We start from the raw sequence: 17,135 nt of genomic DNA, 5'->3' as shown, positions 1-17,135 counted from the left end.
AGAAAAGTTTTTTTCAAAATAAATCCCTGAACCTCTTATGTCCTTATCTTGTGCTACCAGTTCCTGGGAAAAGTTAATGAATCTGAGATTCCTGTGACATTACTGGAAATTCAGAATTCCTAATACTTAGAGTGTTTAACACTTTGTCTAGGTGTTGCGATGCTGAAAACTTTTTCTGTTTTGCAGACAGAGCACATCCCTCCCTATGATGTAGTGCCTTCTATGCGACCAGTAGTTTTAGTGGGGCCTTCTCTGAAGGGATATGAGGTAACTGATTGTTGTAAATAGTTTCATTTTTTACAAAATACTGTGCTTCATTTGTATTTGATAATTTATAACATAGGCAAACATCAGACAGTTTTTACTCCTACTGAATAGCTGCTCATTTTTATTTTACTTCATCTCAGAATTGAGATTAAGAATAAATTCAATTACAATCCCATTGTTTGGATACAAGATTTATTGTCAGCTTTATTCTATAATATTCTTAGCATTTAATATTATGAATTTCCTATGCAATTATTAATTTGTTGGTTTTTTCCTCTAGGTAACAGATATGATGCAAAAAGCATTATTTGATTTTTTAAAACATAGATTCGAAGGGCGGTAAGTACTTTGCAATGCAAATATACTTCAGGTTCCATGTGGGTATTACAAGGTTTTTCAGAAATTATAACATTGGACAAAATTAGAAATGACAGCTAATTCCTTGATCAGTGGACTATAAGTGTGGATTGGAAGTTTCCCTGACAGAGCATGCAGAGGCTGTGTTGCAGTGGGAAGTGTTCTGGGGCATATATTTGTTGAGAGTGGAAAAAAGGATGTCTTCTTCTTGAGGACTGTGACATTCATGCTCCAAATTGCTAGATATTTATCTACAGATTAAAAAGTGATTTTAAATATTTTTCAAGTGATATCTCATCAATGCTTCCTACGTTTTGAGCAAACTGGCCAGAGCCACCTTTCCTCCTCAACTCTACTTCCTCACTTGACATCCAACTCAGAAAGAGTGGTGTAGGATTCAGACTATCTGGTGTATGGGATTGTCAAACTTTTGATCCCTCAAGATAGGAGCTTGGTTTGACAGTAGTTGTGGGCTCTATAGTGGGAAGTTTCAAAAGGAGTGGGATGAAGGAGAAGAGCAGGGCCCTACCTTGCTGAAATATGCTCACCCTCGGCAGCACACCGGCTGCACTCGCTGGGTTCTGATCCAAGTGGTTGCAGCACACTCCACTGTAACACAATGGGATTTGTATTTGAGCCTTCAGGTATTACTGTGGTACAGATGTCGAATGATAGTGGCATGATGTCAAATGATAGTCTGTCTCTAAAAGCAGTGCTGTGGTCTATAACTCCAACATCACAGACCCATGGAGCGGAGACATCAGATGCATTCTCCAACATGGTTATATTGGTATTGGATCAAGCTCCAGATTGATATGTCCTAATGGGTTGACTTTGGGAGGAAAAATTGTGAAAACAGGAAGATGTTATAATAAAATCTGTAATTTCAAGGAATGTTCTATTTAGTTTGTAAGTGGTCAGATCCATAACACTATTTTGTGTGTTCTGATGCTGTCAAAACTTTGAAGAGGAAGCTTGAGGTTTTTTTTTCAATAGCTTCAGTTCTTTAAAATACCACACATTGTGGTTTAAGCTGGTGGATTTTCTCAGTCAGAATAATGATGTCAATACGTAATTTAGTAAATACTAAAGTAATTTACTAATTGCTTTAGTAAATTAGTCAGAATTGTCAAACCCTAGATAACACACCTTCAGAATTGGAAGTTAACAAAACATTTATTGCAAGCAGAAGAAAATTACTGCATCTTTATATCTTTAAATATTTTAGAGCATGTCAGATTTTCAGTTGTAGATCCAACTGTGGCAGGGTGAATCCACAAATACTCCAAAAAAAATTGTGTCTATAGTAGCAGATTTGAAGCATCCCAAACTTCAGTAGCCATTGGAATCATTACTTAAGGTCCTGAACAGATTTACACCAGAAATTCTCAGGTTCATGCTACTGCTTTGTGCTGCCATACTGTTGTCCCTGCTCTCGTTGCAATTGTTTTGCAAGATTAACATAAACACTCTTTGTTTTGAGAGCAGACTTGGTCTTCCTGATGTGACGTTTCTCAAAGATGTGAAAATGTCCTCAGAAAGATGGTAAAAAGTCTTAAAATTAAAAATAGTATTTTTCCTAGACAGACTGATAAATCTGGCGTTGTTCAGTATACCATCATTTCATTTTGAAAGGCAAAAATTTACTATTGCCTGTAGGAAGAAAGACTGGCAGAAAAGAATCCAAATCAACTCAAAAAACCAAAAAGCTGTAAAAGTTTGTGCAATCCTTCCATTAGCAAATAAAGAAAACTAATAAGTATCCCAATATACATGTTTGATTTAATTTTAAGACAAGTGGCATTATCTGTGAGGAGCTGTGCCAGAAATCACCATCTTTGATTATGCTTTTAGCTTAAGTTCAATCACCCCTAGATTTCCAAAATTATATTACTAATCAGTATTGTGCACATAATTCTGGTTTTTCATATTAACTTCTGGCTCTGTGACATTTTTTAGATAAGTGCATACACATGTTGAGTTCATTGGGAAATGGCCTATTGGATTACATTTCAGATGAACAAACAGCGTCTGACTGTGCTTGCTAGAGAGGAGCCCCCCACTTAGCAAATCTATTTCCTCTTTTAAATTGCAAGTAAAATCCTACAAGGAAGAACAGGGAATATCATCAGTCCGATTTAACTCTCAGCACTGGAAAAATGTGACCTCTAAACCTCATTCGACCAGAGAGTTTGAAAAAGAACTTAAGGGGGCATTTTGACCCTGTAAAGCAAAATATACCAAGGTAACTGTTTTCCTAGGAAGAAGAATATTCAGAAGATTATGCAGCAGTGCAAACAACTGAAAGTAACCACTTCTTTCTTGGTTTATCTTTTCTCATAAACACAAAACTGAGCTTGCCAGATAGTCAACCTAGGCTTTTCAAGTATGTGCTTCTCCAAGTAACAGTTCCTATTTTTAGGCGCTAGCATTTCATTGCTAGCATGAATTTTTCTGGAAATTTATGGGTAGCTCTTGCACTCTGTTAGAAAAACACATTCTAGTAAGCTGAACAATAAAAAACCCAAACCAAAACAAGCAAAAAACCCCTTAATTATATTGCTGGACTCATTTCCCTAATAAGCCTTACCTTTACCATTTAATTCTGCATATCCCTACATGTCTTACAGGTATGGCTAAAGTAAGCCAGGTTGTCATTCAGTATATTCTTTTCATTCAAGAAGTCAGGGAAAGGAGAAACCAGCCTGTTCATACTGGGGATACTGGTGAAATGTCAGACCCTCACCAGTCCTGGAGACCCCAGGGAAGTCCCATCTTTTGCAGCAATCCCTGACCTCCTCCTGCCTCCCCTCTCCCTAGGCATGTGTAGGAGAGTGACTTATCAGTGGTTATTGTAGCAATATTAAGTTAGATAAAGTTTTTTCTCTGTTCACATTGGGTGAAGCATACTGTGCTGCTGAGAACTTATTTTCTTGTAGTCTTAGCCATCTTCTAGTGTTAAACGAGACTTCTCCCCACATCCCTGAAAGCTAAATAACACTCAGTGCTATTTTGCTGTATTTATTTTGCAGTATATCAATTACACGAGTCACAGCAGACATCTCGCTTGCCAAACGCTCAGTGTTAAACAATCCCAGCAAGCACGCGATCATAGAGCGCTCTAACACCAGATCAAGCCTAGGTAAGTACCTGCAGTGAAGCTGTCTACAAATTGCCTGTGAAGTATGCTACTCTCCTTCCATATGTGTAAGCTAAAAATAGCCTTCTCTCTGCTGTGGGAAAATCACAGTTCCCATAATTCAGAAATCCTGGCACTAGAAATCGTTTTAAAATCGCTGTCAGGTAAACTTCCAATAGTGCTGATTTTGGTTTATTCTGTTTGTGCTCAGTTTTCATGTTTCACTGTTGGCCTCAGTGGGGAGAGGCAGCCATCCATATAAAATCTGAAGACATGTTCTTCTGGTTAAATACTTGGAATTATATGAATATTATTTATACTTTGCATGATTTTTAATGAGATTACTAGTAGTGATAGCTACTGACATGAAGCCTGAGAAAAATTATTGAAGTACACACTTTATGCATTTTTTATCAGTTTTAACTAATTGTAAGGTTGGTACAAAAAAAGGAAGGATGCAAAAAGGGAGATTTTTTAAAAAATTGTATAGCTACATTCATAGCCAAAATATCTGTCATCTTACGTGAGTCTTTTTGTACTGAAGCTTGTCCAATTGTATCAATAATTAAACATTTATTAGGAAAAAAAAAAAGCTTAGCTGGGTAGTTGTAATTGAATGTAGCCATTTACAGTACAGGTGGCTGCCCTTGAACTTCCAATCGCAAGGTGTCCTTAGAGTCAGGAGGAAAAGGTGATCATTTTGGAGTCTTAATTCCTGACTGCCTTTGCCTTTCCTCTAGAGTGAGCTGTATCCAGGACTCTGCTGCTGTCACTGGTGCATTCCCTGTGTAGAGACACCTGGAAATAGCCAAGAGGTCTCAGGGAAGGTTCCCTGTCCATGGCAGGGGGCTAGAGCTAGATGACCTATAAGGTCCCTTCCAATACAAACCATTCTATGATTCTGAGATGAATCCTGCCAGGAGTCTACATCTACGTACTTGTGTAAGGCTTGACTGAGATACGGGACAAAATCCCATAAATCCCATAAGTCCTGCTCAAGTCCCCCGTCAAATACCAAAAAAAGGGGAACTTGCTACATCCCAGGTGAATACTCAGTCGTGTTTCTGCCTTTACAGAGCTGCAGGTTCCTCTTAGTAGCCTTTGACAGAGATTGGTTTCCCCTGAACACAGCATTGCATCTTGAAAAATTTTAAATTTTGTGAAACAAGAAAGTAGTTTCATTCATCCTATTAAATAAGTTCTTATCACATATGCAACAAAAAAATTTCCAACACCTGAACTGTGACTGAATATTTAACATTTGCCTAGTATAGTAATACTTTTTAGAATAAGCTTGTCCACCTTAAAAAATTTTACTTCCCTTTCTTGAAAGTTTGTTTTGTAAAACCTTTGCTTTCAGCTATATGGAGGCTGTGAATTTTTTCTTGAAAGTAGTCTGTAGCTTCCAAGTGTGTCTTATTTTAAGTGTTTTCAAATATGAAAATACAATGTACTGTAACAACATAATTAATATCTTTACACACAAGAATATTCTTCTGTGTGAATTTCAGTCTTGTCATCAAAGACTGTTTAATAATCTAATGAAAAGATGAAGTGTCACTTATTTTGACTAGGACTGAAAACTGGTAATAAGTATGAAGGCTAACTAGTCATGGAGCAGAATCATGATGATTAAGCCTCATCAGCAAAGCTTATGCAATTTTGCAATACTCTAGAAATATGTGCAGCAGTGAAAGCATATCATTAATTTCTCATATATGTGAAACACCTATCACAAAATTCTATACAGGAAAAAAAATCAATAAAAATTAAATGTTGCCCAATCTTGTACACCTTTACCTCGTGTAGAACTGTACTCTTGAGAGCATCAACATTTTTTCTTTGTGTCAAGGTGCTTTTTTAGATGGAGGTATTTAAAATGGGAGTTCTGACAGAGCCTCAGTTTGGGACACCCAAAACATGACAATGTTTATATATATATATATGCAAATATGTGGATAGATAGGTAGATGTGTCTCTGCAGTTTTTGTAAGAGGCCTGTTATTAACTAAGATTTCCTGCTACATATCAGGTTTTCAGTTGCATATAATTGTTCTAAAAATTAACTGATTTATAAAATAACTTTGAAGACCTTTGACCAGAGCAACTGGGTCATTCTAGCGTAAAGTTAGGGAAAAAATTAATTTTACGTATGCAAAAATATTCTCAAACCCTTTTCTTTCAGAAACTGTAATACTTCCATTGTTTTAGTAATCTAACAGGGTTTTGAAATTTGGTAGTGAATTGAACAAAATTTCAGTTACGTATTTCTGGGCAATTTTATGAAACTAATGAGAAAACTTGACCAAAGTATTAGAGGCTGCTTTTAACACATGCCAAGTTTTACATCTGAATTGATTGAAGACTCAGCTTTCCTTGGGAAGGAAATGCTGAGCAGAACCTGCTCCCAGCAGGCTGAGTCAGGGCAGCCAAGCAGCAGTGAGGTGAAAAGATGCTCATCTTTCAATTTGCAGTCCCTCCTTTGCTGTGCAGCATGGAGAATTGAATAAAAAGTCATTTACTTGAAAGATGTTCACCTGGAGGAATAAATGGCAGGCCAGGCTAAGGCAGGAAGGCAAGTAGTGAAAATCCACTATGGAAAAAGTTGGACATATGGAGAAGGAGTTGGGATAGTCAAACCCACTGATAAAGCACCTCCAGGTCAGTGGTCTAGGCATGGGATAAACCATGAGAGGACAGAAATCAGACACGAAGTCAGGGAGGGAAGTGATGTGGCAGCAGTGTTGGGAGGAAAACTGAGATAAAATAAGCTGGAGTCAGAAAAGGTAACTGCTTTTGTAAGACAGTGGAAAACTCTTGCAGAAGGCAAAAGAAAAAAGTACAAGGCATGTTACAGCCTGTTCCCTTGCCTATCTGCAATGTACCTCAAGGCAGAAATAAGAGTCAGAATCAAAAAAACATCATTGTAGTCTGCTGGTAGGTGACAACACACCACTGCTGTGAGTATTTAGTTGGCTGAAGTAGAAGAGGTGAGTGGCAATATCACTATATAGTGGATTTTTTTTTCAGTTTGCGTGATGAATTTGCTATAAGTCAACAAAATATCCTATTAAAAGAATATTACTAGTTTTACAAATTCAAGCAGTGCAAAATAAAGGTTAGGAAGTGATAATAAGGCCAACTGTGCAGCATTTTAATATCTTTAGGTTATATATGCTGAGATCCAGTCTTTGATCAAATATTTACAGACTACCTTTCCACCAGTCCTCTGTCTTAATATTCTTGATAAATGTATAAGACAGGCTGGAGAATTGGAAGCAATGCAATTGCCCCAGTGCAATAGTGGCTTTTGCTGTTTCTGATACAGAACTGCTGCACAGTACTGGATTAGTTATTCACAGACTTTATGAAGATGGCTATTTTTCCCCAGTGTTCTTTGCATGCTTCAAGCATCTTCTGTAGAAAGACTGAGTGTTGTAGCTGAAACAGAAGTTCAAGCTTTGGACCTGTCAAATAATAGTGTATACCATCAAAACCAGCATGTTGCATGGTAATGGACTGCCTCTATCCCCCTGGAGAAGGGGGATAGAAAACAGGCAGTCCTTTATGTAGTACTGGAGCTCCTCTTGGGAGCTTGTAAAATGTCAGCCTTGTGGATCTTCATTCCCCAGAAGTTCTCTTATTTTAGGCTCTACTCTTTGCAGACATTTAACTGGGGAGGAATTCTTTTCATTCCCAGCCTAGCTCAAAGAATTTTTTCCTTCTCTCAGATCAGTACTGATACTCTGTACTGACAGTACAGAGCAGCATCAGGAATGTCCTGAGTCTTAGTACTGACTTCTAAAAGAAGCTTCAAGGTTATGTTCCATTTTGGAAGAAAGAATCCCCAGGAATCAGGATTTCCTACATTTCTATTCTGAATATAATTTTTACTGGTAATTACTCTGAAGAATCAGACACTACATTTCTGAAAATTAATCCCCCCGAATTATTCATAAATTGTGATTATTCTCTATAATTCAGTTTTCTCTTTGGAATATACGAATAATTACAGCTTCTCACCTAACTGGATGTTTCAAAGGGAAAAATCTTTTTTTCTGCATATACCACCAAAGTAAGCTCCACAAAATAGCCTATAAATATTTTATGCATTCTGTTTTCAGAGAAAGATTAGAGCCACGTGTTCTAAATGAGATGTGAAACATGTATTTGACAATGAAGAGAAAGTAAATTATTCAGTGGCTTCTTATCAGTTGTCAGTGTATGGAGTTGCATACTGAATGAGAGAGCAGCCCTAAAGAAACAGCTATATTGTATGTTCCTGAATGTGCTCTCTTGGAATACAGATCACAAAAGATTTGGTTTAGGAGAGATATTTTGGCATTTCATATTTTATCAGCATTATCTTTGCAGCCAATAGTATTCTGTACTACTACAAGTCTTATAGACCCATCATTAAATCAGGACTCACATCACATTAGTTCTTTTCTAGTATCTGCTGCAGATCTGCTTAGAGTCCTGGAAAAAGATTTTTTTTCTCTACCTACATTTTCCCTTCTATAAAATGACAATTAATAGGGTCTTTTTCCCAAATCACTGAGGGGGGAAAGAAAAAAACCCTAGAATTTCAGCAAATACTAAATTCTAAATTTGTTCTGGTTTTTTGTTTTGTTTTGTTTCGTTTTGTTTGTTTGTTTGTTTTTCTTGAGACTATCTACAATGACTTAGTTCTGGCCTAGTTATTTAAAACTGGTATTTATCACAAAAAATTTTTGTTCTTGTTAAGGAAAAACAGTATTTGTTTTGGTTTGTTGTGGTTTGCTCTGAAATGGCTTCCTGGCTGCACAACTGTGAGCTATGAGATGTGGGGAGATGAGTTGCTCTCTTCTCTCTCCTCCTTGAACAGTCATTGGCACGTGGACAGAGATATACGTGGTTTATTCCTATATCTGGTACAACTTAAAAATGCCTTTATGCAAATATATATATACATATTTGCTGTATATATATATATATATATATATATATATATATATATATATGTACACATATTTAGAACTGCTTTTTGTTAATCTAAATTCCTTCTTCCTACGAGACTCAATGAAAAGCTATTTTTTTACTCATCAAACTTTGTGTAGTGGTACCTCATGCAGCCAGGCCACTGATCTACCCCTCATTTATGATCACGTTTGTGAGCACCAGTTGTAACTGCAGCAGAGAAGGCTATTTCTTAGACTTCTGAAAATATTTTATTGTTTTTTTATATTTTAATAAGTGTTCCATTAATTAATTAAGTTAGTAAAAAGGTTCTGTGCTTGATATATTAATACCAAATACTTTTCTCTGGAAAATAAATGTACCTCTTTTTGAGAACTCTTACCTTATCACCCAATACAGGTCTGCATTGTTGTACATAGCACAGAAAAGAGTGAAGTGAGCACCATTCTTTGGAATGATTTAATAGACGAACCAGAATTTCAAAGTGACATACACCAACAATGTGATAATCAAAAATAGGAATAGCCACAAAGAACTGGCTTTACAGGATTATAAAGGAGTCCCTCTCAACTTATAATGCTACACACACCTATCGACTGACAGTTTGCTTTTGTAATGGAATCAGTTAAAAATAGGCTTGGGATTTGACTTATTGGAAACCAATGCTGCCACTGAATATTTAGTATAAAAATGTTCTCGAGAACTTTATGAAAATAGTGTCTGGCTCATAAAGATTTAGGTGGATAGTACAGTCTTATTCCTCTCTGTCCCAGTTTGAAACTGGACACTCTCTAATTAAGCTTGTTTTGATGTAAAGGGAAATGTTTGCTTGTCAATATTGTTACATGTTTTAACACATGAGATGTTAGAACTAAATGGAGGGAAAGGGCAAATTTCTTTTAAAAGCCTAGAAGAAATCTGTAATTTTGTACAGATTTTTTCTCCAACAATGTACAGTACGTGGTTAAACCTTATTCATTTGAAAATCAGCCCCAATTGGCTTAGTTAATTCTTTATATGGACACATGCCATTTGCAGAAACTGAACCAGCTTTGTGCTTCTGCTGCATTTCGTTGTCAAAAGAACCCAAAGCTTTTTCTGTGTATGTTATACTTGTTATAACCTTACCTCATGCTGTATGCTTTGTACAAAACCTGATTGTGTTGGCTTTCTCCATTCTTTGCTTCATTAATGCTCTCCCTTTCCAGATGTTTTAGGTATGTATACAAGCTTGCAAATTACTTTTCCTGCTGTTTTGTGTTCAGTTCTCTATTGTACCTGACAGAACCACCGTGTGTTTCTTGCATCTGGCTCACTGACAGACAAAAGCTGATCCTGTACTGTGTTGCTAAGTCTTTCTTTTAGAAAACCTTGCTGGTTTTTCCTTATTTATTTTCAAGTAATTCTAAAAATAAAGTTGACATTGACAAGTAAACACCACAAATTAGGTATCCCATTGTGCATTTTCTGAGATGTGTGCACCTAATCTGCCTGTTCTAACACAGACATGTGACCATGGATGTAAAATGTGTCATTGTCTTTATGGTAAATTGATTGCCATCACGTGCCTGGGAGTGTTTATTTTCTTTCCATGTGTATATGCAGTAACCTGTCAGGTATTACATGCACCCACTTTGCATGTGCAATTGAGCACCTACTTTTGGAAGGCTGTCTCTAAAAAGCGAATAGAGCTTCCATTCACATCATTAGGTTAATACCGTGAAGTTTTGTCTTCTGAAAATGAAATATAAATGCTCAAAGAGACAGTTGTGGATTAGCTGTGCAAATTTCAACCTTGTGGCCTTTTTTTTCCTTGATATTTGTGTGAGAAGGCAATAGAATGCTTGAAACTATGGTAACAATTTATTTGTTAAATATATACATATGTGTGTATATATATACATACATACATACTGCATATTTTATACATACATGATATTACTATGTATTTTCCGTGTCTGGTAATTTAATGACAGTTGTGCTGTAGGATAATTTTCAAGTAAAGGCTTCCTCAACTATAAGTCAAAGGTAAATTTAAGAGAGTGCTAGGTAGGCCTCATAAAAATCCTTCATTGCTTACAGAGGCCAAGGAAAAGGAATGCAAAATTTGGACTTAACCAAGAGTGCATTTCCTTCCCAAAGTCTCAGAGTTCAAAGAAATATAGTTCAAAGAAAATAAAGGAGATGTTCAATGTGTTATGGAAAATCGTGATTGTCCCTTAATAATTTTATGTTCAAGATAGCTGTGACAAATGTCCATAACTCTCACTCTCAAGTGTTAAATATGTTAACTTGGTAAACCTGAACCTGCCTTGAACCAGAATGCAGTAAAATAGCAGCTAAGAGCTTTTGAGTTTTCGTGAGGATGTAGCTATACTTCTTTTTGCCCACAAATGGAGAAAGAGTAGCATGAATTTAGTGAACCTGTTATAATTTATCAGTCTCACATGTCCCAAAATACTGTTTTATCCTGCTGGAACAGCCTTGATTTCCTTAACATCTAATGTCAGAATTTCCCTAATGAATTCTTTAGGTAGTTCTGATTTAGAAGTTTATTACTAACTTTCCAATATTTCAGCTTTCAAATAGGTTTGATACAGTATAGGCAAAGCATTTGAATGAAATTTCTTGAGTGTTTTCAAAGGGTATATGGGGGAAAAAATTATTGATTTCTGTCAATTAGAAATAACTCTTAGCAACCTGCTCTTATATTTTCTCATGATACTATGCAGAAATATGTGTGATTGATAATTACATTGAAACAAAACATGTGCTCAAAAAATAGTGTAGCAATGTGTTAAAATAAATTCTAAGGTTATGGATATCTTTGTAATAGACAGGATACTTGGATAGGTGAATAAAATATTTTTAGCTAGTTAGCTGTTTGTTAGGAGTAGAGTTTGCTTTCCTTAAAGCTATTCACACTGTAGGTTGAATTGATTGAGGCTTTTTCTTTGTCCTGGGCTGGTGAAACTTATTAAAGTGCAGCAGTCTGTGTCCCCATTTTATTCAAGATTAAAAGTTTGCATTGTCAACCAGAATGCAAAGGAGTCTGGGTTCAGTTCTGTTCTCTGCTAAGAGAGGCATGGATTCATCATTCCCATCACCATGCCAGGGCTATGAGCACCTTTAGGATGGCTGTTGGTTGGTCCTGCTGAGCCTTACGCATTTTGCAAAATAATTAAACTTTCCCTGGAGAAGGAACTGGAATCCATGTGTTTTGCCTCCCACTCTGAGCATCAGGCTGCAGAGTCAGAATCTCTCCCACTCAGTGAATACGCAAATGTTTTGTGAGTGGCACACCATCAGCAGGAGGGGTTGAATAGCCAAGGATGGAGTATTTCTACGTCCTGTCTGTGAGAAAGGCTGAACATTTTTATTTATCTTTGTTCTGAAAAAAAAACAACAGACCAAGGGAATGCTTACTCGGTGCCTATGTATGGGCTAGATCTGTAAAAGTCTATAGCACTTTTTTACCTATAGCACTTTTTTACCTGTAGCACTGCTCTGGGTAATGAGGCATCATGCAAAATACCCAAGTTATTGCCAGCCTGACATGATGGTGTCCTTCTGAACTATGTAGAGACACTTGCTTGATCCTCTGGACAAAATAAATGTTAGATTCCTTCTTTGCTCAGTTTTCCTATTGCAATTACTCTTTAACAGAGTGTGAGGGAGCCTGATGATAGGAGCAGTGCTGTGCTGCTGCATGGCTCCTTCTGAAGTTGCTGTGGTTCTTCCTGGCACAGGTCATTTCAGTGCACCCTTGTGCAGTGCTCAGCCACTTGTGTTACTGCTGCAATCTGCTGCTTTCAATCTTTTCCATTCATAGGCCATTAAAATTTACTTCCAGTTTAAACTTGGCATAAGAAGTATCATTCCATGAATGCTATTGTTTTGCTAGCCCAGAGAAATGAGGCAGGAAGTAGACATTTTTATGTGCCATTTAGTATTTTTAAATGACACTATCTGTTTTATATTTTCACATAATTACAGTGCTGCATTTCAGGAGATGTTAGTCCATTATAAATAGATCTTGGTTTTGTTGAGGTTTCCAAACATGACATCGTTTCTGTCAATACCACTTGGACGTGTGTATACATTAAAAGCCATCTGAATTCTGCCTAAACTGAGCCTCAGCAGGCAGGAGGAGCGTTTTCCTCCTCCTGCAGCACCTCACCCCACAGCTCCCCTTCAGCAGCGCCCAGACAGGAGCTCCAGGCAGAGCAGCAGACATGCTTCTCTCCTTTCTGCCTTATCCCTTGCAGGAGCCCCATCTGTTAGGCATGAGTAACACATGCAGACACTTTTCCTGGAAAATATTGTCGTCCTCCCACTCCCACCCTCCCCTTTTTACGTAACAAGCTAGTGGCTAAGGTGTTTGGTGGAGACCAGGGAAATCTAAGTATATTGACAAAACTACATTTAGGTTAGACATTTGATTAAAACACCTGTAATCCAGGCATCTTTAGACCAGTTGCCCAAGGACTAAGCTAAAGCATTTATTCCCTATGGGTTATGCTTTTCAAGATTTTTTTTTCCTTCTTAGCTGGATATGCAGGAGCAGAGGCACAAAGCATTCTGCACCCAGCACTGAGACACCCCACAGTGTGAGGTGGGTCATGCAATCCTGCCTGGAGAGTGGGACTGAAGCTTCCTGCCAGGGAAAGCAATGGAGACTGCCCAGCCCAGGCCCCCATTCGCTCCCCACCTGCCCAGAGCAGTGTTGCTCCTTGAGGGGTCGAAAGAGGAAGATGAAAAGAAAGAGGCCAAACACTTCTATACCTGTGGGGCTTCTTCTTAGCTTGCTCTGCTGTGCTCAAACCCCTTGTAGCTTATTGGATCACCCTGGTAGCATCTCGGCCTCATTGCCTTGTTTCCAGGGAGCACAGATCCCTGGAGCAGCCAGGGTAGCCTGCTGTGGCCTGAATTCTGCTTACAGCACGACCCCATGGAGACACTGGTGATTTTTCACTCAATATGAAGCGTGTGTACACGCACACATACTCACAAATTAAAATTTAAAATTTTAATTCTGTCAGTCAAGCTCATGATTTTGTTCTCATTAGAGACATAATCACAAATTAAAATTTAAAATTTTAATTCTGTCAGTCAAGCTCATGATTTTGTTCTCATTAGAGACTTGTGAGAGCACAGCTCAATAATTATCACTTCCTAATTTTTTTTTTATTTTCTTGGATTTTAGATATTTGCTTTAGCACCTTTTTTTCAGACAAGCCCTTCTAGGTGGTTTAAGGCGCTGGAATAAAAACTACATTTTTTTTCTTTCACCTTTGTTATGGAAATCGTGAGGTTGCCTTAAACTTCTCATTATGTTAGTTATAGTCATGGAGTTTAGTGGTTAATTATTTTTAAGTAACCGTGCTTGTATAAAAGAATTAGCATAGAAAATTACAGCTACTGATAGCTATTCTCCTTAATTTATAAAATTATTTCAAAGCCATTTGTGTAAGGTGTTGCGAATCATTTTGTATTGCATACATTGACAGAGTTGTGTTCTTTTCATTCCATATATCTGTAATATCAGCAGCCTTGTTTAAAAAAACATGATTTGTCTCTGTACCTGTTGCAGTTGAAATCATGTTTTTCCTATCTGTTTCAATGAACAAAACAGAGCCACAGAAACCACAGACAGGGAGACAAGGTCAAATTTAATAGGCTATAAAAGTCCTACTGTGCTCAGTTGAGAGTATGTGAATGCTCCTTGTGAAGATCAAAATTTCTTTGCTGCCTCTAGCAGTATTTTGTGTTTCACTTGGGCCTTTGCAGACCACATGTGTGTCCATTTTGCATCTTGTCCCTCTCATGGAACTGCTATTTCATCAGGGTCTTGCTGAAACAAATTGCTGGTGTAGCCACTGCTCTGTCAAGCTGTGTCCTGGTGGCTCCTGGCTGCTGTGGATGAGCCCAGGTTTGCAGCAGGGTTGTGCTTCTCCAGCTGTGTACCATAGAGAATGTTCCTGTACCATGGCATTACATAAGTGACCCTAAGTTCCACCACAGGTCATCATGTTAGTAGGGAATTGACAAAGTGTTGTTGTATCTTTGCCTGTATTTTAGGTGAGATTATTGTAGTGAACCGGGAAAGATTCTTTCCTGGAATTCACTTGTGAGGTCCAACTGGTGTAAAGAATATTTGTCTGTGCCCATAATGGGATAAGTGATTTACTTGTCCTCTCATTGCAGTGAATTTCTATTCAAGGCACAGTAGTGATATTGATAATTAATATTTGGAAGTAAGTTTAAATGTGCTATGTTCAAAGTTCTCTGGGAGATGTGTACTTACTGTTTCTTAGAGCTGACTCCCTATTGTATGGAATAAATAGTTGAGTGCTCCTGTCATTTAAAACATGTTCACTTTTTGGTTACCAAGGAGACCATATGAAATAGATTGTAAGGGTCACTTTAAAATTTGGTAGCTGATTTCTGGGTTTGAGTGTTGTAGCTGGGCTGTCAGCATTTCATGATGATCGTCACAGTAATTCTAATTATTTTTATCCCTCTCATTATGATTGGCAAATACAATTTATTGGAGTTTAGTGTTTTAACTTCACTCTTATGCCTCTCCAGTACATAAGAAGGGACATTATTATAAATAGATGGTATTCATGGAGGTGGAAAAATTGCAAAGCTATTACTGTGCTGCTTTGAAGATAACCTACTGTCACTGTTCTCAGCTCCCTATTTTAACTAGCAGTGACATTTGTGTTACTATCCCCACATGACTTTTTGAGTTATTTGCTTAATTTGGGCAAAAGTCTGAGAGATAATTCGTGTTGAATGTCTTGTTGAGAAGGAGTTTTTACAGGTAGAGAATTTGGGTTTTGAGATATTTCTAAAGAAAAATGAAAACCAAAGCAGTAGCAGTGGATAAAGCCTTTGTCATCTAAAAAGGGAGCTAGTATTATGTAATTAATTGCAACAATCTTGTAAAGTTGGAATTCAAAGAAGATTTCAGGCAAAGTGAAAATTTTTCCAGAAGCTGAAAAAGTACTCTAAGGAGCAGGAGATCAGGACCTCTTCAGCTATGCCTGTGGCTTTTTCCCCATCCATTCCTGACTGAAGAGGTAGAGGCACATGTATTAGTTCACCAGTCATGCAGTGGAGTTCCTTGAACTTTTGTCCTATACTCAAGTTAAGAAAAGTAGGTACTGAAATCCATTTTAATTGGCAAAAAAGATCTCTCTCCCTTTTCAGACTTAGGTGGAAATGATTGGTTCACAGGACCGTAGTTACCTGCAGTTATTGCCCTGGGAGTGTTTCACAATAGAACATACCCTGAGGTAAACTCTGCCCTGGCAGAGGGTGTTTCAAAAAGTATACCAGGAAATCTAGTCCACAGAGATGTGTTCTCTACTGGCAGAAAAGTGCTGCGAGCAGTATAGAAAATACTGCTTCCCCAGACCAAATTATGATACAATGACATAGAGACAGATTTTGCTGGTTATAAATTGTCTTGAACAAGAGTTTTTTAGTAGTCTGGAATGGTTTTAAAATGATACATTAATTAATACTGTTATACTGACTGAAGTGTTGAGGCTGGTTTGAAATTGCAGAAAAGCAATCTAAACTCATCATCAGAACAGCGTGACAAATTATCTCTGATATGTTTATTCTAGTTGTCATTTGTACTTAAATTAGGGATAGATTATTGACTATCTTCTACTAAAACTCTGAGACAGTGGTATTCAGTGATTTCAGCAGTATCTCTGTGCAACAAAGTTGTAGAAAGTGTAATTGTGAATGTGGCAAGAACCATCAGAGGTTCTGTCTTAAAAAATGTGGTCCTAATTCAGACAGCAGCTGGACCACAGTGCTTTTATTGACCGGCAGCAGAGCATGCATCGATGTTTTCCACACCACACCGTGCACATCTCACAATGTTCACTGCTGTAAAAGACTGATTGTATGTGCTCACCCAGATCTCCAGATATTCACAGTTGGAAGTGATCTCTAATTAATCCAAACCAGTGTCCACCTCCTCCAATAAAGGATATCATATATAGATTTTCTGATGACCATTTAGATGTTATTTTGTTTATAAAATGACCATAGCAATCACCTATTGATTTGGAACCAAAATACTAGCTGGGATGCCTTGCTCTCTCTTGGAAATTTTGCAACCTTTTTATAGTATCTGATTTATTCAGGTGCTATTCTGAGATAGAAAAAATCAATCTCGTCATATCTCTTGAAAGAGACCGTTTGGTGTAGAAAACTCCCTCTCTAGCCAGATGAGGTAGGTTGTGTTTTCAAGCAAAAGTTAAGCTTTTGCCAGCATAATAGCTAAAAAGGCCGATAATGTAATTTCAAGAATCTCTCTATTAAATTTTTGGTACCTCTTCTTGACCTTTAAGTCTCTATTGGTTGTCTTCTAACATTTCTAGATATC

The 17,135-nt window shown here is 37.4% G+C and overlaps 1 protein-coding gene across 9 annotated transcripts in view; it reads left to right on the top strand.

Moving 5' to 3' along the window:
* Positions 1-17,135, top strand: part of CACNB2 (calcium voltage-gated channel auxiliary subunit beta 2) — a 246,214-nt gene that overhangs the window by 213,291 nt on the left and 15,788 nt on the right. For all 9 annotated transcript variants that reach the window (XM_036403351.2, XM_036403326.2, XM_036403358.2 and 6 more), the window contains 3 exons: positions 187-267; positions 548-606; positions 3,657-3,766. In XM_036403351.2, the coding sequence (XP_036259244.1) occupies positions 187-267; positions 548-606; positions 3,657-3,766 (250 nt within the window). The remainder of the gene's footprint in view (positions 1-186; positions 268-547; positions 607-3,656; positions 3,767-17,135) is intronic.

Source organism: Molothrus ater, chromosome 1 (assembly GCF_012460135.2).
Source record: "Molothrus ater isolate BHLD 08-10-18 breed brown headed cowbird chromosome 1, BPBGC_Mater_1.1, whole genome shotgun sequence".
Lineage (NCBI taxonomy): Eukaryota > Metazoa > Chordata > Aves > Passeriformes > Icteridae > Molothrus > Molothrus ater.
This window is presented reverse-complemented; position numbering and strand designations above follow the sequence as displayed.